Raw genomic sequence first — 22274 nt, 5'->3', positions numbered from 1 at the left:
ACATGCTTAGTATATAGTTATTATAGGTGTTTTATTGGTATTGGTTTAGTTCTTTATATTTTCACACATTCTAAGTGTTTTCACTGCCCTTTGCTTAAACGGTTTGAAACTTCACAACACATTGGCTTATATACAGATCTTAGAACATCTGTTTTGCCTTAATTCCTTTCTCCACCCCCAAAAGCAAAAATTTGGGATTCAGTCATGAAAATATATTTTGATTATTCGTAAGTTGGCTAATACCAGTTTCAGTTGAGGATTTTGGGTATTTTATGAAAGGAGAAAGTAACTAATTAGAGCATTGGAACCTTTGGTATGATAGAATGTGGAAGAGAGTTTTGTAAGGGCTTTATGCATTTCAGACACTGTTGGGAGGGGTGGCTGGGGCTGATAGGGCAGCTGTAAAATGTCAATTGAAAGTGAAAAGTAACTTAAATACTTAGCAGTTTTCCTTTTTTAGTGATCATATTCCCCAGATTTGCAGAGTATTTGTACTGTTCCATTGTGGAAAACACTGAAAATGTCCTGAAATTTCTAATTTGGATTCTTCCAGTTGACTTCTCATACCTCAAGTATCACAGAAAATCTTAAATTGACCTTGTGACTTGGTATATTTTCAGAGAATTGGGATTATTGTAAATATGATCTCCTTTGTCAAAGATCTAGAGCTGAAGCTAATATTTTTTTTATAACTTAACCATATCCCTGATAGGTTAAAATGGGGTTTTAGGATTGTTTAGGAATCCCACCACCATTTAGAGTATAGTTTCTGTGAGAATCTTTTGCACTAACAACTGTGTTCTCTACACTCTTTATTTTCTCCTCTAATTTGCTGAGTCTCTCTAGGCCGCCTGTCTTCCCATGTTTGTCTCATACTCATAAAATAGATCTGTATTATTGCATTGTTTTATAGAAATGGCCTATTTGAAGCTAATATTTGTCCCGAAGAAAATATGACAAAAATTAACATCTAAATAAGAACAATATTTTCATTCATCTTTTATACTAGATAGAACTGTCTGAGCAGTTTTTTTATTGGCAAAAAAATGGTGAGGTTATTAAACAGTCAGGTACTAGGGAAGGTGCTGAGGTCACACATCTCTGCCTTTTATGGAGCATACCTATCCTAGTTACTCAGTGAGAAAAGTCAAGAAGTTATTAATTACAAAACATTCAAACTACCGCTTTATGGTTTAAGAAAAAGGCTCAGGAATGGTGACTTGCCCAGGATATAAAGTTACTAACAGACAGCATTTCAGAGTCTAAATCGTACTCCTTTTTTCCTTGCTGTTATATCATACAACTTTTATTGTTTCGTAGGACATTTCCTTAAGTTTAGTGATGCAAATCAGAACTATAATACTTGTAATTGATAAGAGGGGAAACTTTTCAAACTAAAATTTTTGAGTTCAGAAATTTTTACAGTTAATAGTTATGGCACTGAAGAAGTAAGACATTTTTGAAAGTTGGGAAATTAGAAAACTGGACATTTCCATTAGGTGAAGCATTATTTTCTTATTTGGGAGGGTCTTGACTTACTGTAGCTCTACTTAGATTTAATTAACTTTCTGGACCTAAACTATTTGACTCATTTGTTGCCCAGACTTGAGATGAAGTTCAATCAGAAGAGTCTACTGCATTTCTATCAGTTGAAGAGATAATAAGGCAACTAATCTGATTATTATAAATGAAACTTTTTTATAAGGAAATATATGTTCTTTTTATTTTAATTTTAATAATTCTTAATCCATGCCCTTAGCGTACATTTGAAAAGCATAACATTAACATGTGTTATTTTGTAAATCCTGATGATCTTTATTCAAATGTTTGGTTTTTCTTAATAGACTTGGACCAATCTGTTCACTCCTTTACTCTCTAACTTTGAGATTGTGAACAATTCACTTGGAAAGTACATAATGATTACTGAGAAGTTAGTATATATGACTAGTGCTTTTTAAAAATTTGTATTGATGATTTTTGTTTTCCTTGGATTGGGGGCTTTAAAAAAATAAAGTTAATAAATGTTTTCCATCCAATTACAGGAGTCAGAAATACCATCAGAGGAGGGGTACTGTGACTTTAATAGTAGGCCAAATGAGAACTCATATTGCTATCAACTTCTTCGACAACTAAATGAACAGAGAAAGAAAGGTATTCTTTGTGATGTCAGCATTGTGGTGAGCGGAAAAATCTTTAAAGCTCATAAGAACATCCTGGTTGCAGGCAGCCGTTTCTTTAAGACTTTATATTGCTTTTCAAACAAAGAAAGCCCTAACCAAAACAATACTACCCATTTAGATATTGCTGCAGTTCAAGGTTTTTCAGTCATCTTGGACTTCTTGTATTCTGGTAACCTGGTGCTCACAAGCCAAAATGCCATTGAAGTGATGACAGTGGCCAGCTATCTTCAAATGAGTGAAGTTGTTCAAACTTGCCGAAATTTCATTAAAGATGCCTTAAATATAAGCATTAAATCAGAAGCTCCGGAGTCTGTAGTTGTGGACTATAATAATAGAAAACCAGTTAATAGAGATGGTCTGTCTTCATCACGGGATCAAAAAATTGCCAGTTTTTGGGCAACACGGAATCTTACCAATTTGGCAAGTAATGTAAAAATTGAAAATGATGGTTGTAATGTCGACGAGGGCCAAATAGAAAACTACCAAATGAATGACAGTGGTTGGGTCCAGGATGGTTCTTCTGAATTGGCTGAAAATGAATCTGAAACTCAAACAAAAGTGTTTGTTTGGAATAATATGGGCGCCCAGGGAATTCAAGAAACTGGCAAAACAAGGAGGAAAAACCAGACGGCAAAGAGATTTGTTTATAATATACCACCTAATGAAACAAATTTAGAAGATTGCTCAGTGATGCAGCCACCTGTTGCCTATCCAGAAGAAGAGTTGTCATTCATCAAGGAAGAGCCAGGTAAATATTATATATACAAAGGTATCTCAGTTTTCATTCTCACTCTATTTGGGTATAATCTTGACGTGTGTTCTTAAAATTTGGTGTTTTTTTTGTTTTTTTGTTTTTTTTTAGTGTAAAAGTAATTTAGTATGTAATATTAAACTTGTTAATATATAATAGAGGGGGTAAAATCGTTGAAACAAGTAATTTTGGTGTATCTTAATAGATATGTATATGTGAGTTTTTCAAAGGCTGTGTTAATCAGGCATTGCCTATATTATTGCATGGCCCAGAGACTCTACTTCCTATATAGTTCTTTGACTTCCTTGATATTTAGTTTCTGTGCTCCATATTTTTTACCCCCAGTACTTGGAAAGATAAAATCTTCAGTTGTATATAATCTAGACAAAACAAACCATTTTTTACTGTGGGTGTTTTTTTTTTTTGTTTGTTTGTTTGTTTTTTGTATTTAAACCTTTAGATGTCTTATGGGATGTTGCGAAAAAATGATTATTTTCATTTGTCTAGAGCTACTGTTCTGGATTTACCAAAAATCTTGGAAAGAAGCTGGAATATTTGATGTTTGTCCCACTCTCACCTCATTTCCTTTCTCTATTGATTGGTTAGGAGAAGCCTTTCAAACCTTTGTCTTAATATATTATTCCCAAAGGAATGTATATAAGAATCCTAACATCATATTTGTGGTGTGAGTTTTTTAATGAATGGGGTGGTAAACCTTTGTTGTGTAAATAGAAAGATAGAAACTTTTCAGTTTAATTGCCTAATTTAATTTTATTTGAAGAAGCGAACCAGTGGGTTTGAGGTTTTCCTATGCAGATTTCAGACTTGGTGGACCACTGTGACACATGGTTTAATGATTCTTTTGTCCCAAAACATTGTTAATTGTTCAGTGTCTAATATACATGATGATGATCATCCAGGGATGGAATGCTTTCTGATAAAAAGTATTATTGGTTCCCAAAGGGCAAAATGCCATAGTAAATCTGTGAAATGGTTCCTTCTTTTTGGGTTTGGGTTTAATTTTTCATAAATTTTACTTAATGTGAAAATAAGCCTGCATGTATAATGAATACTATTTACTGTTCTTTTTCTTCATGCTAATCAAGTCTTTAGCAATAAAAATCCTGGTGCAGTTTCTTTATTAAAGTAATGGGTAGATTTTTCTCTGCAGTGTTTATTTAGGTTAATTTTTGATTTAGAAGGTCTTGAAGCAAGTCTCAGAAATTAAAGTTACATTTTCTTTCTGCTACATGGTTAATTCTTTAATACTAGGGCAGGAACCCTGTAGTGTTTTTTGTTTGTTTGTTTTTTTAAATACACATGCACATAGTTTAAGGGGTAAGCAGATTTTGGGGTAGCAGTTGATAAAATTAATCAGAGCCAATGTGCTTCCTAAAAAGTAATGCCAACTATAATAGGGAGTAGTTCACAGAAGACAAAAGCATTAATACTGAATCACAATGCATGGTCAGAAATAACATTACTAGGAATTTTCTTAGCAAGCATCTCTAGCTATGCTTATATTGGTCTAAGTCTATCCTACATTAACTTTTGGTAGTTTTAAATACTTTCAGTATGCTTCTGACATCTTAGATAACTTTGTATGTCATTGATATCATTTTTGGTTTCTTCTTGTTTTTTTTAAAGATTTATTTAAGAACTGGGGTGCAGGCCAGAGATGCGGGGGGTGAGAGGATTCACCAGAGACCGAGTCGGGAGCAGGGCAGGCAAATGGACTGAAATACACTGCTGAGGGGAGCAGCGGGTGAGGCAGGAGAGGTCTGCTGTGCCATGTGGGTCAGCTCCCTGGCTGGCTGGGAATCCACTCATGCTTCAGTGGCTGGCTATAGCTTGATAGTGCAGTGTCTTTAACCCCTGCACCACCAGGGAGGCCCCATTTTGGTTTCTGAACCTTGCTTAACTCAGATTTGGTTTGTATCAATGATATGTTTGTACATTCCAGCCATTAAGCTTTTCACAACTTTTTTTAGTATCTCTAAATCTAACTTCATTTAGTGCCAGAAAATGGGTCATATAAGAGCATTCTGGTTAGGACATAGTATGGTATAGAGTAAGGGTTGGCACTTTTTTTACTATAAAAAGACCCAAATAGTAAATATCTTGGGCTCTGCTGGTCACAGGTTACCTAACTGCCATTGTAGCTTGGAAGCCATAGGCGATATGTAAACAAAGCAACATGATGTGTTCCGATAAAACTTTATTGCTAACCCTAGGTATGAGTGGAGCAGTAGGTTTTAGTCATGGCTGCACCTGTACATCACTTACAAACTTTATTTTGTTTTTAATACTAGAGAACAAGATGGAAATTTTAGAACTGAAAACTAAATAACTACCTGATACTCACTTAGAAACTTTGCTAAAGGCCGTAATACTTGGGTCTCTCCTCTGGGGACTTCAATTTAATTGGTCTGCCTAGAAGGTGGCCTGGTGATAGGGATTTTTATAAGCTTTATAGGAGTCAAGGTTGAGATCCATTGATAAAAGTAATGAGCTCACATTGATTCAGGATTTGAAAATGGGCTCTGCCACTTATACCCACTGTGTAACTGATCAAATTAAGATGAACATTTGGCCTCAGTTTTCTCATCTTTAAAATATGGTACTTAGTTCACAGAATTATTATGAAAATTTAATGACAAACCTAAAAGCACAGCAACTGTTGTGATCATCTTTGCTCCCTCCCTTAAAGTCTGGGAGACTATTGAGTAAAATCAGTTTTCTTGTGCACTACGCTTTTTGCAAATTTCTACATAATTGGTCTGGTAGCTTCACCTTAAACTTTTTTTTTTTCACCTTAAACTTTTGTATGAATACTTAGAGTTCTTTTTTTGAGTAATCTGTTCCAATGTGTGGGGTAACTGATTATTAGGAAGCCAAAATTTGCTTCTCTTTAACTTCTTAATTCTGTCATCTTGAGTAGTTTGATCTGAGCCTTACCTAAGCTTTGTAATCTAACTTCCGATATTAGACATTAAAAAAAGAAAGGTCCCCTGCAGTCTGTTTATTCTAGGCTAAGTGCTGTACCTCCTATTTTGTGCATTTCATACCCCTTTCTTACAGTTATTGACAGTTTCTTTGATTCTGAAATTTGGTGCACAGTACTGATGATAAATCTCAGGCAAATTCTGACTAATAAAAAACATGGTGGGTCTGAGTTTAAGGTTAAGGCCTTTCCCAAGGTCATTCAGCTAGTAAAAATAGAGGCAGGTTTCATATTTAGGACTGTCTTACATTAAAACCTTGCAATTGAGCTAGTAGCCCGGTCTTTAAAAAACGAGCCCCTTTTCACTTGAAACATTTTTATGAACTCCACATCATTGGTTATGCTTTAATTTTTACTTACGGAGAAAATAGCTAATATTTTCAACGAAATAAATGCTTTAAATGAATTTAAAGCTTTATACCTAAGCACTTGAAAAGTCATAGTACATTATTAGCTTATAAGTAGTGCTTGGCATATTTGGGTTTGTGGAACTATGTTACTTCCCCAGATTCCTTTTTTTTTTTTTTTAAAGATTGATTGATTGTTTGTTTGTTTATTTATACAAGCACTGGGTACAGTCAGAAGCACGGAAGGGTGAGAGAATTCACCAGAGCCAGAGCGGGGAGCAGAGCAGGCAGAAGGACCGGAGTACACTGCTGAGGGGAGCAGCGGGCAGCAGGAGAGGTCTGCGTGCCCTGTGGGACCCTCCTCTGGTGGCTGGGGAGCAGCCGGGGATCGAACCAGTGCTGCAGAGGCTGCGGGCAGCTTCGCAAACCCAGCGCTCAACTGCTGTGCCACCAGGGAGGCCCTTCCCCAGATTCTTAAGAGCCTGTCTGTAGTAAACAACTCTAAATTATGTCTTCTTGCCATATAATGTTAAAGCTGGTGTGTGGAGTCCTTAAAAATGCTAAGATACTGTGATATGAAGGTAAAGCCGTAATAGGGTTTTTTATTCAAATCATTTTTAATAGAATGTTAGAAAGTAGAACTGAAAAAAGGGTAAAAATTGTACTTTTTTTTTCGTTTTATTGGGGTTTGTGGGATAATTCAAATTGAAAGAAAACTAAATTCTAGGAAATAAAATAGGGGGAAAAGGTGTAATTAATAAGTTGCTCTGATAATGTAAAAATTTCAAATTCTTGTGTTACTGATTCACAACCAAAATACAAATTTCAGCCAAAAAGGTTGATAAGAATTTAAGATTAGAAATTAAGTTGTAGGAGTAAAAATGCCTAAATTGTTTACAAAGTATGTTCACAATTTTTTTTTTTTTTTTTTTTAAATCAAAGCACGACAGTGGTTAGTACCACTTTTATTGTTTCTCTGGGCTCCTGGAATGTTGATTTTTCTGAATCCAGGTTTTTAAATTTCTATAAGTTACACTAGCAAGTTACACCATTGTAATAACTTTACTATGTATATATATATTCTGTTTGTGCATACAAACAAATTCATGTTGACCCTAAAGATTTTGAAACAAAAAGGAAGGTAAAAATTAGCAATAAAACCATGTAGTTATTAAGGGCATTGATATGGTTGTCCCAATTAAGTTTTTAATTGATTCTGAGATATTCAGCACCTTCTCTCAAAAAGAAGAAACACACGAGTTCTGCTGGATGACAGATTTCTGATACTGAATTCTGAAAGGAATTTCTCTAGTACAGTTTTATTGCATAGTTGACACCAAGTAGTGTAACAGTATTTTCTGGTAAATGGAAAAGATTTTGTAATTGATTTTTTTTTTTAATTTTTATTTATGCATACAAGAACTGGGGTGTAGCCCGGGGTGGGGGGAGTGAGGGGATTCACCAGAGACAGAGTGGGGAATAGAACAGGCAGATCTGCTGAAATACACTGCTGAGGGTGAGGCAGGAAAGGTCTGCTGCACCATGTGGGGTTAGCGCCTTGCCTGGGGATCTAACTCATGCTACAGTTGCTGGCAATAGCTTGGTAGTGCTTAGACTTAACGCCTTGTGCCGCCAGGAGGCCGCTAGAATTGATTTTTATTTAATAAAAATTCTGATTATTTGGTAACGATAATATTCTTTGTAGATGATTGAATTTTTCTAAATGCCATATAAATATTTAGATATAAAATTTTATTTAATCAAGAGATATAATTTAAGTTCCTTAAATGTAAAAATTCCTTTATCTCCTATGTACTTGTCATGGGAAGACAGCTTTGCAGCATGGAAATTTTTATTAATCCTTACAAGTAGAGGTGAAATCGCTTTAAGCTTTATGTTTTCCATTTATGTAATTGCCTTTTGACTGAGAGCATGTAATTTGGGCATCTATAAAACAGTTTTGAGAAAAGGACGGTCAAACATAATATACTAAGGCCTCTTAAATGATGTTTGAAGTAATGAATTAGTCTCATTACTGTAAATTCTTTAATTAGAATTATCTACTGTTTAGCACTTGATGACCTTCTGTGTTTTGGGTGAGAATTGATATTTGGCATTACCTTCAGACATTGTAGGATCCCAAAAAGTTTTCTAGATTATTTTTTTTTAATAAGCTTTTTTACAATTTTGAAAATCGGCATTTTGATTGAGTTTCCAATATTTTGACCATTCCATATAAGCTTTTTATAATCAAGTGTTGTAAAATATATTTTAAAATCATGGGAACTTACGACATTTGTAAAGGAGGCAAGGATTTTGAACTCAGTTCTGCCACTAAAGCCTTGAGTGTATCCCACAAATGCTTCTCCAGTGAAAGCTTCCTAATTCTGAAATCTTAAAAGCTGTACTTAACATCTTGGCAACAACACCTGATACTTAATTGACAGCAAGACCAGCTACTTCTTATTTCTGCCTGTTTCCTTAAATATGAACAACTGTATGTTTTGTTGGAGAGATATATTTCAATTATAGAATGCAACCCTAGACCCGCTAGGAGTGTTGTAGTTATGACTGCTAGGAAATCTGAAAGTTTCTGCATTCTCTGTCTTCAGATAATTGATTTATGGACCTTGATTAGTTTTCTTTCTCTTAGAGCAGAACATCTGGAATTCCCTTTTCAGGCTTCCTTTTGGTTAATTGTTATGAAAGATGAACAGAAAATGAAAATGTTTAGTAATTTTTCTCTAGAAATTGTTGCATTCAGGTATTAAATGGTAGTTTGAATGTCTGATCCTCACTTTGAAAAATAAATAACCAATAATAATTATGGTATGTAAAATATACTAATGCTTAAGAATCTTACATATTTACTATAGTCATTGATTTACAACACTTTGTTTTAGGGGTATGTGTTCACACCTCTGTAAATGTAAATTATCACACCACCCTCACTGCAAAAACCCCAATGTTCCACCCTAGTTCTTTGAGCCCTACTCCAACTTTGCTCCCACCCTCCCTTCTTGGTTGTCTGTTCTATAGTCAGATTTCTAGGGTTTGGTTTGTTTTTGTTTTTTTCAGTTCCTTTGCTTTTTTTTCTTATGGAATTGTAAATATTAATCTTACTAATGTTAATCTAATAGTAGGCAACTATAAGGTAGTGGGAATATTTTTTCATCTTTTATCTCCGTTGTATTTGCTCTGCCTAGTGTTTCTTTTTAAGAAAAAAAAGTTTTATTTATGCATATGAGAACTGGGGTGTAGGCCGGAGAAGAAGGGCGTGGGGATTCACAAGAGACAGTGGGGAGCAGAACAGGCAGACCTACTGAAATACACTGCTGAGGGGAGCAGCGGGCAAGACAGGAGAGGTCTGCTGTGCCATGTGGTTTTGCTCCCTGGCCGGCTGGGAATCAAACCCGCGCTGCAGAGGCTGCAGACAGCCTCAAAGCGCTGTGCTCAACCTGCTGCTTCACCAGGGAGGCCCACTAAGAGTTTTTTATAAAACTGACTTCTATTGACATGGCATTAATATTCTGGGGTGACCAGTCTTATCGCTCCAGAAAAAATTAGGTCATAAAATGCTACTTTTTGAGATTCCAAACAATATAGCTTTCTACTTCCTAATAAATTTTTACTCAAATCCCCCAAGAAACTAAGCAACATGTCAGATGATGTTGATATTGATTGATAAGAGTCCTTTACTTGGAATATGTTCACACTAGCATGGCTGTGAGGTAAAAGCTTAACCGGTACATGATAAATGTTAAAAGGAGATATACGGCAAAGTGGGTACCTAAATGCTCAAACGAGTTGGGGAAAGCTTCATAGTGAAGGCGGTAATGAAAGAGCTGGGTCTTGCATAGGAGTTTGACAGGAGACAGAAAGGTATTGACTGACTACAGGTGGCAAGAAATCGGAGTAAGTGGATAAGAGCAAAGGAGTTGTGTCATAGGGAGGGGACGTTGGGTCTCTAAATTAGGGTTATCTTTGTTTGACATGGCAAATGTAAATTTTATTTTATAGTCTCAAAGGTAATGAGAGATTTTTAACCAGAGTTTAAGTCTGTTTATTTGTCTTTAATACAAAAATATTTGGAGGGTGTTGTTCATGGGTTGGAGTGGAGAGGGACCTGGAGGGACCTGTTAGGGCCTGGTCCATGCAGAAATAACAGCCTTCTTTGAATAGTGCAAAGAAGAAACAGTGGGCCTACTCAGTATGACAGGGCAGTCAATGAAGGAGTGAAGGGAAACTACTATTTAAGTTTCTAGACTACTACAGGAACTATCAAGGGTGCTTTTATATAATATATTGGCTACTCTCCACTGAAAGGGGGGGAAAGCTCCCATCACAATGAATGAAGAGGGAAAAAAACGATGCCTATTTATGAAAACAAAAGATGTAACTTGATGCTGCTATAAATTTATATGGAAATTGAGTAGATCTTATTATCTCAAGACTTTTTATAAAGTGGGGGTGTTTAGTTATTTCTAATAGCTCAGTTGCTCATGTCCTCTAATTTCATTCTTTTCAAGAATATTTGTTTTTAGAAATATTGGATCTCTCTGTATTCCCTCATGTTTGGAATTTTGAGAACTAGAAGCAAAATAGTTGGCATGAGCTTCCCAACATAGTTGTCTTTAGCACTTAATAGGAAGGTGCTGTATGTTACTACTTACTAGATGATTTGGAAGGGTAGCTAGCTCACTGGTTCAAGTGAAATGTATAACCACAAGCATCAAGATTAACTACTATCGGGAAAGTTTGTGGAATGGGATAAATATTGCTACTGCTTTCCTTCTAAAGAAGGTAGTTATGATTGTTAAACATTTTGTTTGGCGGAGACTGAGACTTAACACCATTCTTTTAAATATCATTTGCAAAATACATTGCTTAGTAAACAGATTTTTTCAAGCCATGAATAAGATGCCTTTTAAAAAAACATGATTAATCAGTATTATATAAAAACAGGAATTCTGAGGAGGAGATTGCTTCAAATTAGATAGGCAAAAATGTGTTAACTGATGTGATAACTGATAGTAAGTACACTTTTTAGAGGTAAGGCTTATTTTTGTTCATTTGGTAAAACCTTCAGGTATCACTTAAATAATTTTAAGAGTGTACTTTTACTTTTGCATTCTCATTTTCAGATTTGCAAATTGTACTGTTTTTTGATTGCTCATGTGCCAGGGCTATAGGTTTGATGTAATACAGTTAGGTAATAAACAGTGTAGTACTCTGCCACTAGCTTACTTTAGTTTCTTCATAAAGTTGAGCCTAAGAACATTCCTTTTGTTAATGTACTGAAATTAAATGAGGCAGCATATAGAAAAGGACTTGCTGCTGCTTGATGTATAATCTTTTTTTGGTATGGATTTTGGATGGGGAGGGGTCTATTGTTTCCTGTTCACTGGGAGAAAGATATTTGTAAAAATAAGGAAATCGTGTGTGTCTTATCTTTTCATGCTTGTCATTTGAATGGTATTGCATAGCACACATATACCTGTAACCATTTAGAAAAATATTTATCTTCTGAAACAAATGTTTTAATATTAATGGCTCTTCAAAAAGGGCATTTAGCTCTTCCAGAGCCTTCGTCCTTTTTGCTAAGTTTTAAGATTTCTCTAAGAAGGTCACAAAAGCAGGTATAGTAGAGTTTATTGTTTAATCCTATAATTTTAGAGGAAAAGGTGATGGCCAAGAGTTACTGCTCTTGCTTCCTAGTGAAGCAAAGTTCATTCCTGTGTCGAGTGAGTGGTTGGTTGTCTGCCTTCTGTCCCATTGATATGGCTTCTGTCGTATCAATAAAATATAGCAGTGATACGATATATTGATTCCTACATTAAGCCTGCTATTTGTGAAAGCTTACTGTCAGCCTAACCTGAAAGAGCCTCACCTATTTTGAAATGTTACTGATGTCAAGAGCCAAGTGTTTGGTGCCTTTCAAACAAGGTTTAGTATCTGTAGCATGGATATGATTTTGTTTTTAAGAGGAAACATTGTATAACACAAGAAGAGTAAGTTTGCCATTTATTAAGAGTTTAGGGTAAGGTGTTTTAAGTGTCCATGTAGCATTAAAGATCACAAATTAAATTCTAATAATTAAATAATTGGTGTCAGAGACAGGAAATGTCTATTTTAAGAACTAGCTAAGAGGAAAGCTGTAAGCAAATGACTAAACAATGTTATGTAAATAGAAACACCCTGGATTTACAAACCGACTTTGCTGAATTTCAAGACTGTACACTTCAGAATAATAACTTTAAAAAGATGTTGGGAAACCCAGTAAATTTGTTTGGATAAATTTTAAATTTTTATTTTTGATTGTTAAAATTATTTAGTGTTTCAAAGGAAAACAGGGCCAGTAAATATCAGTGTTTAATGAAATTTCATTATTAGTAGTTACTTATTCAATTTATAGATATCTTTTAGTGTAATAATACACAAAAAAACTGAGACGGTATTCTTCAAATACCATTAATTACAACTGAAATTTAATAATATAAGAAAAATCAGAATATTCAAACCAATATTTAATATATGTTGGAAAGTCGTTTGTCATACATTGTGATAAATACAGGAAAAAATAAAACCTAACAATATCAGTACTCTTTTTTTTTTTCCCCAAAGATTTATTTATGCATACAAGAACTGGGGTACAAGCCAGAGATAAGGGCGGTGAGAGGATTCACAAAGACAGAGTGGGGAACAGAACTGGTTGATTTACTGAAATACACTGCTGAGGGGAACAGCGGGCCATTCAGGAGAAGTCTGCTGTGCCACGTGGGTCACCTCTGTGGCTGGGATCGAATTCTGTGCTTCAGTGGTTGGCAATAGCTTGATAGCACCGTCTTTAACCCCTGCGCCACCAGGGAGGCCCCAGTATCACTATTCTTGAAGAACTTTTAAGGACTCTAATTGCTGCTTTTCACATAAACTACTTGTTCATTTTCCTGATTTCCAACCCGTTTACTCTAGTCAATAAAATAACTTTGCATTCTACTATTCTACCCTAACAGAGAAAAGGAAACCGAATGTCCTTAAATGCCGATATATACTGACTGTCTTTGCTGTTTCTCTTAAGTACCCAAACGTGCTTCTAGAACCCTACAATCTTATAAAATGGATCATTCCTTCTCTTTGTGGCATACCATTTTAGTGACTTCCCTTCAGCATTCAAATGTGTTTATAATTTTTACCGTTAAACACAATAAAATTCTTTTCTTTTTCACTTCTTTTACAGCCAGATTTCTCAAAAAATTATACTGTAAATTCATCATCTTTCTTTTGCAACACAAGTCACTCATTCTTTGTACTTGGCTCACTGATCAGCCAATATCATTGTCACTAAGATCACCAGTGACTTCCCAGGTGCTCAGTCTTTATTCAATGAAATGAAAGCAATGCATATTTCAGTTCTCATCTTAATTCTTGGAGGACTTGCCAAAGTACTGCTTGAAGTAACTTTTCCTTGAAAGTCTATATCCTTCCCTAGTTCAAAATGCTAAGATTGCTCAGTATACTTGATCAAAGGTTTTTCCTCATTGTCTCATCTGTTCAGTCCCATTGCATTATTTATCATATCTATTCTGACAATTTAGACATTTTAATATCCACGTCAGATCTATAACCTTTGGTACTAACTTTCTCCACGTGGAAGCTTAAATTAAAAAAATAATAATAATTAAAATTTTGAGCATTTGCTATATGCCAGGCAGTAGCAAAGCACTTTTATTATCTCATAGGATCCTTAAACTCTTTATCTACTTTTATAATAAAATGGTCTTCAATCTTTAGCAAGCATCTGGAACACCTAGAAGGTTTATTAAAATACAGATTAGTGGGCCCTACCTCCCAAGTTCTGATTCAGTAGATTAGGGATAGGACCCCAGAATTTACTTCTAGCAAGCTCTCAGATGATATCAGTATTCTTTTTGGTCTTGGAAAACACTTTGAGGATACTGCATTAGAGAAACAAAATAACCTTTATAAATGTCATGCAGCTGTAAAGTGTAAAGCAGGAATTTGAACCAAGACAAGATCTAGATCTTACTCTCTTAGCCCAGCTCCTACCCTCCCACCTCAAACATATTATGCTGCCTTTTTTGAGGTACATCAGTCTCAGTATGTTTGTAACTAAACTTCCTAAATATCTTTTTCCCTCTAAATCTGGTTTTCATCCAGGGTTCCTTAGCTGCCATTATTACTATTAGACTAGAAACTTAACTCATTACCATCAAACACCTCCCCCCCTCCCCCATTCAGTCTGTCACCAAGTACTATCAGTTCTTCCCACACACCAAGATTAGTTTATATAAAGGCAGATGAAATAATGAGCTCTATAAAATCCTTTTACCACATTTTAGAATAAAGGCCAAAATCCTGACCATGGCTTACAAGGCTCTCTATATGACCCAACCCTCATGCCCACTTGAGGATCATTTTCAATTACTCTTTCTCTGAATCATTATGCAATTTGGTAAATTCTACTGGATTCTTAGTACTTTAGTACCAGTACTAGATCAGTTCAGTGATTTTGCTAAACTGTACTATACTCGCCATGCTGGGTAATATTCTCCTGTATAAATATGCCACAGTTTATTTGCTCACCCCAAGTATTTTACTAATAAATATCTGCTTATGTAAAAGAGGAAATTTTGTTTTGATTTTTTGCTTTTGTTTTACAATTATTAAGGAATCTAGAGATGTACAGGATGGTGGTCCCAAAGATGAATCTTTAATGGGAGGGTAGAGAAGAGATTGTTCATCAAAAGTGGCATTTTAAAAAAATCACAGATTTTTAATGTAATTGAGAGAGTAGAGTAGGTAGTATCAGTTAAATGGTACTAGATCCATAAACAGGAACCTGAATATCATGACACATTGTATTAATAAAAACATTACGGAGTTTAAATTTTATACTACAAACTGGTGAGCCATTGAAGATTTTAAGAAAAGGAGCATGTTAAGATTTTTTTTTTTAGGGAGGTGACTGGCAATGTTGGGAACACTGTATTTTAGAAGCAAGGAGATCAAGACTTTCAGTGGTTTTACTAACTAATCCAGGACAGTAGTAAATGCCTCAGTTTAACAGTGGTAGAGAAGTAGAAGGGATGGAACCAGAGAAAGGAAATTTAGAGCTTGGAACTAAAAATATTCATCTCATTAGTATAACTTTTTCTTTTATGCTCTTTCTATCCTTTCCATATTTCAAGATTAACTGAGGAATTACCTCTTAAATTATTTTATCTAGTAATTTCCACTTCTGAACCACACAGAAATAGTCATGTTGTATATCTCTAGTACTTAGTACTAGTAGTAGCAACTATCTTTTGTGTGCCAGGCATTATAATTGTAATACTTACATGATTTAATTAAATTTCTAAATCAAATATACCATATCGATATATGCATAGGCAGAAACTCAAAGGCACCTGGTCATAGACAGTAACAGATGGAGCTCAAGCACTATATTCATCTTGACTCTTAACACTCATTCCTATTCTGTACACTTCATGCTGTTGTGTGCACTTGTTTTTATGGTTGAAAACATGTCTTATGCTTCTATGCCTCACAGTGTTAAGCACATGTAAGGTATCCAATACTTAAGATATCTTTTTCTATTCAGTCTGCATAAAAATCAGTTCCGAGAAGGGGATTGTGTTTTGAATGATGGCTATGGTATGGTTGTAAATAACAAACTGTTCTACATCTCCTTTTCAGATCTGGATGGTGCTCTACTCTCAGGGCCAGATTGTGATAGAAATGTGAATGCAAATTTATTGACTGAAGCCAGCTCTGGTCAGGATGGAGGTGATGCTGGTAGGTACGGTAGGAATTTAGTAAGAATATATTTAAAAGGATTTGAGGATTGGGAAGTGTTTGTGTGCTTACGTTTATTAAGGACCTACTACAGTTTCTTTCCTGTGGAGGAGAGTGTTATATGTAAATGCTTTAAATCTGTAGTAGGTATGTTTTTGACAGTTGGAAGCTTGGTAAAATATAATGGGTAGTGTTTCTTATTTAAGGGAACCTTTTATTTAGAGGTTTTTAAACTCTTAAAGCACCTAAGTTAATAGTTTGGCTTCCTGCTAGAGTGCAGATGGAATATGAATGGTAATTGTGAATGATTGATTAATGTATGTAAATTAGCTTTAGTGTAAAATAGTATAGTTATTGATGACTATAAAACATTAATTCTAACAAGTACTATGTATCAACTGTACTTGGGGTGGGGAAGCTTTGCTGCACAATAAAAAAAAAACAAACGAATAAAATCAAATGACCTGTAATATTCCAGAGACTAATACACATGTATTATGAGTAAATTAGAGAAAGGGAGGTAACTCTCTTTCATAGAAGAATGCTAAGAATGATTCATTTAGAAAAATACCTATTTTGAAACCTCCACGGGAATTCATTCGTGATCACCAGTATTGCTGTTAATCCCACGATAGTTGGTCAGAGGGTTGTAATAACATCTTTACTTGATCTCAGTGTACTACCCCACAAGTTCCAGTTAAAAAGAGGGGGAAGACACCTTTCCAATAAATTTGAGTTCTGCTGAACATTGCCATAACCAAGTAATTAAAGTAAACTTAGTACTAGTAATAAAAGAAACTGAAATAGCATGCCTACTGACATGATGCATGAACTGGCACATTCCATCACTTAAGCATTATAGTATTTTCATATAGATTTAACCAGTCCAGACTCAAAATGTTAAAGCCATGAAGGAACAGAAGAATCACTAAACTCAAGGAGACCACAGTGTCATTGAACCAGATTCAATGCACAGTGTCATTCTTGATTATATGGAGGGTCAAAAAAAAAAAAAAGAATGTGAAGGCATTTTGGGAAATTGGTGAATGTGTTTAGTATGAGTTAAATGATAGTCTAACAATATTTAATTTTTTGGATGTGATAAAAGTAATATTTAGTTGAGGTTATGTAGAAGAAAGTTTTATGAGGAACATTGTATTTAGGGCTGACATGATTTAAGTACTCAAGTTGTTTCCAAATGGTGCATAAAAGTTTATAGTATACTTGGCCAGAAAGCCTATGTGGCAAAACATTTGTTGAAGATGCATAAAGGAATGTAGATGTTCATTGGTTGAATTTCTGTAGTTTTGAAATTGGGAGAGGTACTCTTTGAAATTGCTTTCAGGGGCTTCTGAATATGGTATACACAATTCAAACCTAAATCATAATCTCAAAAAAATTGCCATAATGTGGTTTCTCATGACAACTGAAAATAATTTACAAACATTGCTGAAATTAGTTTACAGTTGAGATGGGTTGAGTTTTGAATACTTTGTTCACTTACACAGAAAATGGCTAATAGCCCAAGAATTTCAGTTCCATTTGGCGTTCTTGGTTTAGAAATCTGGTTCAATGAAATTCAATGGATTTCATTGTAAAAATTTTAAATGTACACATAAAATATTTCCAGTGTATAGCAGTCCATATAATTTATCTCATTCTCAAAAGAAGCAAATCCTTGATCTAAAGTCATTCCTCTTTAGGGGACATTTTAATCCATTAGGATTTTTGCAACTAAGATCAGCCTTTGTCTTTGGATTTTTATTTCAAAAACATTGCTTTCTTCTTAGTTTGTCCTTATGGGATAATATAACCAGAGGATATTACTAAATAGCAAGCACAGTTTTGAAGTAGATATTTAATGACCTTTAATGGTCTTTCAGTGTATTGACTTTCAAAGGCAATACCTTTGTTCAGACTGCTTTTGTGCTTGATCCAAGTAATCTTTATAGGATATAAGAATTTGGAAAGATGAGAAGTTAGGAAGAGGCTATATTAATTTTCAAAGTATCATTTTGTATTCAAGGTATGGTATGGTGTCTCTGTATCATAGATTTTTTTGTAATTTTACTATAGGTTTCATAGAGAAACATGGAATTTCAAATGGAAATCTAATTTTGTATGTAAATTATCAATTCATAAATTATTTTAGGACTATTCTGTCTTCATTCTGTGTAGTAATAGTTGAGGATATCAGCATATCTAACATGATTTCTGATATTAGTTTTCCCAAGTATTTTGAGCAGGCAAAAAAATACATACATATTAACATTTGCTAGATGTCTTTATTCAGCAAATAATTGAAGAATGCATGTTTTGGACACTAAAAATAAAAAGGTGAGTAATAACAGGCATAGTCCTTGTTCTTTTGCAGTTTAACTCTACTTTGCTTATTTGGACAAGAAATATGCATTACACAGTTCAGTCTTTATTTAGAAATGTGTGAAACTTAAAATTGATAGATCCACTTTCATAGGCTCCCCTCCCCTTCCCAGTTTCCCACAGATATGGTGTCTTGCCTTAGGTTTTTGAAAACTTTCCCTGAAGAGCATTATAGTTAAATTATATAGTAAGATTTTACAGGATTTTTTTTGACATTAAAAAAAGTGTATGAAGGTATTCTAACTACAAAACAATTTTCATTAATAGTCATGAAGTGCAGTTTTTAAGTATCCTAGAAAACTTTCTGCTTGTTGGGCACGTTAATGCTTTCTCTAAAGAGATTTTAAGTTCTTTAATTTTTTTAAAAAGGGAGTGTGTCTGGTAAATAAACAAAAAATAATAGAAAATCCATTTTGGAAAGCACCCTTTTATAAAATTCATGGGTGTCTAACAGAGGAAAATGAATAAATTGCTACCCAGTTATGTGTATATTCTGGAAAGGACTGTTTGGGTGCCATCTGACCATGGAGGAACATCACAGATGAGCATGGTTGGAATGAAGTAATCAAGGGAGTCTTTGGAAACACCTGCAAAATCAGATAAAGCTTTATAGGGCATAGGAAATCTTTGGCACTATATGGTCATACTGCCGTAAATATCCCTGATCTTCTCTGAAAGTTTCTGGTTTTTACTGTGAGTGAGATGGGTACTCATTGCAGACCTTTCCACACAGTAGTGCTGTACTCTGACTTAATGTTTTATAATAATCTCCGATTATTACTTGAAGCATTGAGATGAAACTCTAGGAAGGCAGAGGTAAGAAGTGTGAAACTAAGGCATGACTATTGAAAATTCAGAGGCAAGAGTTGATGGTTGATTATATCAGTGTGGCAGTAGCTTTGGGGAGGATTCTGGATATGTTCATATTACCAATGGATCCCTAGATTCATCCCAAAATGGATGACTATTTAAGGTAGAAGTAAATCTAGAAGAGATAAATCCTATTTTATCTGGTTTGAAGATGTTCAGTCACAAATACCCTAATATGGGTATCTGCTGTTCTGATTCTGCCTTCTGAGTTTTCTTTTATTTCATGGTGTAGTTACAAGTTGTAAGAAGTTTTGATGAACTCCAACAGGACATTCAGTTACCTTGCCCTAATTTTTCTTACAAAACAAACAAGTTGTCTAATAAAACAAGAACTTTAAATGTGTAATTTTCGTTTGGATCTTTCATACTTAGTACATGTTCATGTGCTGATTATTAAAGCAAGATTATGTGACTGTATTGGGCATGGTAAGAAGGCTCTTATTCTACACCTGTGCTTTTTCAGAATGATAGGCTCAAATGATACTTGGGAATAGCAACTTTTAAGGAAGTTCTGTTTTGAATATGTTTGAAACACAGTATTGAAAGGGGTAATTTCATTTGTCTTCCATGCACAATCAAATGTCACTTTACTGAATTTTTCCCCTATAACTGAATTATGTTGTAAGAAACAGATCTTTATTACTATCATTACTTCAAAATCACTTTTCAATTACATTAGGTACTTCACATGATTTCAAGTATAGCCTGATGCCTGGCACGTCAAGCGATTTCAAGTATGGATTGATACCAGGTACTTCAAGTGATTTCAAGTATGGATTGGTACCAGGTGCTTCGAATGATTTCAAGTATGGATTATTGCCTGAATCTTGGCCAAAACAGGATACTTGGGAAAATGGCAAGTATTAGTCAACTAAACAACTACAAGCTTCTCAAAGAATTTTTAGCAATTTAAAACTTCCATATTCAGGGTTTTTAAAAAGTTATATAGTACTACTAGCCTTGTAATAACCCCTGCTCTCAGGGCTTTTGACAGCACATTTTCTGTTTAATATATAATAATTGCTTTTTTGTGTGTGTGTTTTTTCAATTCTCAAGGTGAATCATCTCTAATCATGAACAAGTTAAAATGTCCTCATTGTAGCTATGTAGCCAAATACAGACGAACACTAAAAAGACATTTGCTCATTCACACGGGAGTCCGATCATTTAGCTGTGATATTTGTGGAAAGCTGTTTACTCGCAGAGAACATGTAAAAAGACATTCCCTGGTGAGTAACTTTAAACTGATATTTGAGATAAGCTATATTTGTTAGTGAATGTCAAGATGTTTTTAACAATGTTACCTGTAAATTCAAGGACAGCCGATTATTAAATATATTGCTTTAAACAAAGAATATAATTTAACAGAGAATTGATGCTGAGCTTGATACAGAACAGCAGTGGTAATTTCACTATTAAATGGGTGGTTTGGTTTTGATGCACTTTATTTCCTACTCTATCCTTATACTGGATTTTTCCCCCCTCCAACTAGGTGCATAAAAAGGATAAAAAATACAAATGTATGGTGTGTAAGAAGATCTTCATGTTAGCAGCCAGTGTTGGAATAAGACATGGATCTCGACGCTATGGTGTTTGTGTAGACTGTGCAGATAAATCACAACCAGGAGGGCAAGAAGGTGTAGATCAGGGACAGGATACAGATTTCCCTCGGGATGAAGAATATGAGGAGAATGAAGTGGGAGAAGCTGATGAAGAGTTGGTTGATGATGGAGAAGATCAGAATGATCCATCTCGATGGGATGAATCAGGAGATGTTTGTATGTCTCTAGATGATTAACTGACCTACTCTACTCCTCAAGGATGCTGCATTTGGACATATGAATCGACAATTTGAATTGTTGAACTTGAAGGCTTGCAAAATATGGTACATGCTGGATGGTAGTTATGTTGCTGTGAAAACTGTAGGGTCAAAGCCTTATAGCAAAAAATTTTTTTTATATTTGCACAGGACTGTACAGCATACAACCTTGTGGTTGGATTACATAGAGTCCCCACATCTTCAGTCAGTTATCAAAGTAAAAATATTTTTTATTTATAGGATATACAGTAACTTAACTATTAGGGTCCTATAAAACATAGTACCTGTCCTTAAAGAACTTCCATTCATGTGCCACTTTAGCATGAATGAAGAAAATCCATTTATGAGAGTACAGTGACAGTCGACCCAATCACTCTATCAAACCACACAGACTAGTTTGTACTAGTAGAGTTTTGTTTCTATTTTTATTTTTATTAATTTTATTTTTTTTAATACAGATTTTCAGTGAGGGGCTTTTTCAACCCCATTGGTTCTACTTTTCTGTATTTTCGATTTAATTTGCTACATAACTTAAACCAAGTCTCTTCTAGTCTTAGATATTTCTCAGTTTCGTGCTAATGGGCATGCTTATAAGAACTGGAGAGGTAATTTATTGGTATGAACTGACTTCCTCCATTCCCCCTTTCCTTTTTGACATGAATTTTACTACTTCACAAAATGAAGAATGACGTTGCAAAGTTACCATGGCGAAGTTGACAAATACCACTAAAATGATTATGATTTAGAAGTAACTTTCTCCTGCTGCTCTAATCTGATAAATGGTTACTATATGACCTTTCCTACATGGTATTTGGTTTTGGGTATCTGTTACTTTGGCACTATTCTTGTTTGCCTCTTTATTTTTTGCCAGTGTACTATACCTCAGTCCTATTTGAAAAGACAGAAATCTAATCAGAAGAAAAGTCATAGAAACAATAGTAAAATGATTTGTTTTATAATTTATCCTCCATGTCCAGTTTGGTTAGCTTTGTTATGCAAAATAAGTGAAATATCAGGTTTTTACTCCTGTGCCCTTTTTATCATTAAAATTAACACAAAAAGTGCATTCTCTTTTGTTTCATACTTACTGGGATATTGAGTGTTT

The 22274-nt window shown here is 34.7% G+C and overlaps 1 protein-coding gene across 1 annotated transcript in view; it reads left to right on the top strand.

Moving 5' to 3' along the window:
- ZBTB10 (zinc finger and BTB domain containing 10) overlaps positions 1 to 21971 on the top strand; it is a 30376-nt gene extending 8405 nt beyond the window's left edge. The window contains exons 2-6 of the mRNA XM_037504915.1: positions 2043 to 2928; positions 16000 to 16098; positions 20030 to 20206; positions 20407 to 20579; positions 20843 to 21971. Coding sequence (XP_037360812.1) covers positions 2043 to 2928; positions 16000 to 16098; positions 20030 to 20206; positions 20407 to 20579; positions 20843 to 21148 — 1641 coding nt within the window. The 3' untranslated portion in view covers positions 21149 to 21971. The remainder of the gene's footprint in view (positions 1 to 2042; positions 2929 to 15999; positions 16099 to 20029; positions 20207 to 20406; positions 20580 to 20842) is intronic.
- The last annotated feature ends 303 nt before the right edge of the window (positions 21972 to 22274 follow it).

The sequence above is a fragment of the Talpa occidentalis genome, unplaced genomic scaffold (assembly GCF_014898055.3).
Source record: "Talpa occidentalis isolate TD23 unplaced genomic scaffold, MPIMG_talOcc4v2.1, whole genome shotgun sequence".
In the NCBI taxonomy this organism is placed as follows: Eukaryota; Metazoa; Chordata; class Mammalia; order Eulipotyphla; family Talpidae; genus Talpa; species Talpa occidentalis.
Note: the sequence above shows the minus strand (reverse complement) of the source record. Positions and strands in the feature narration are given on the sequence as shown.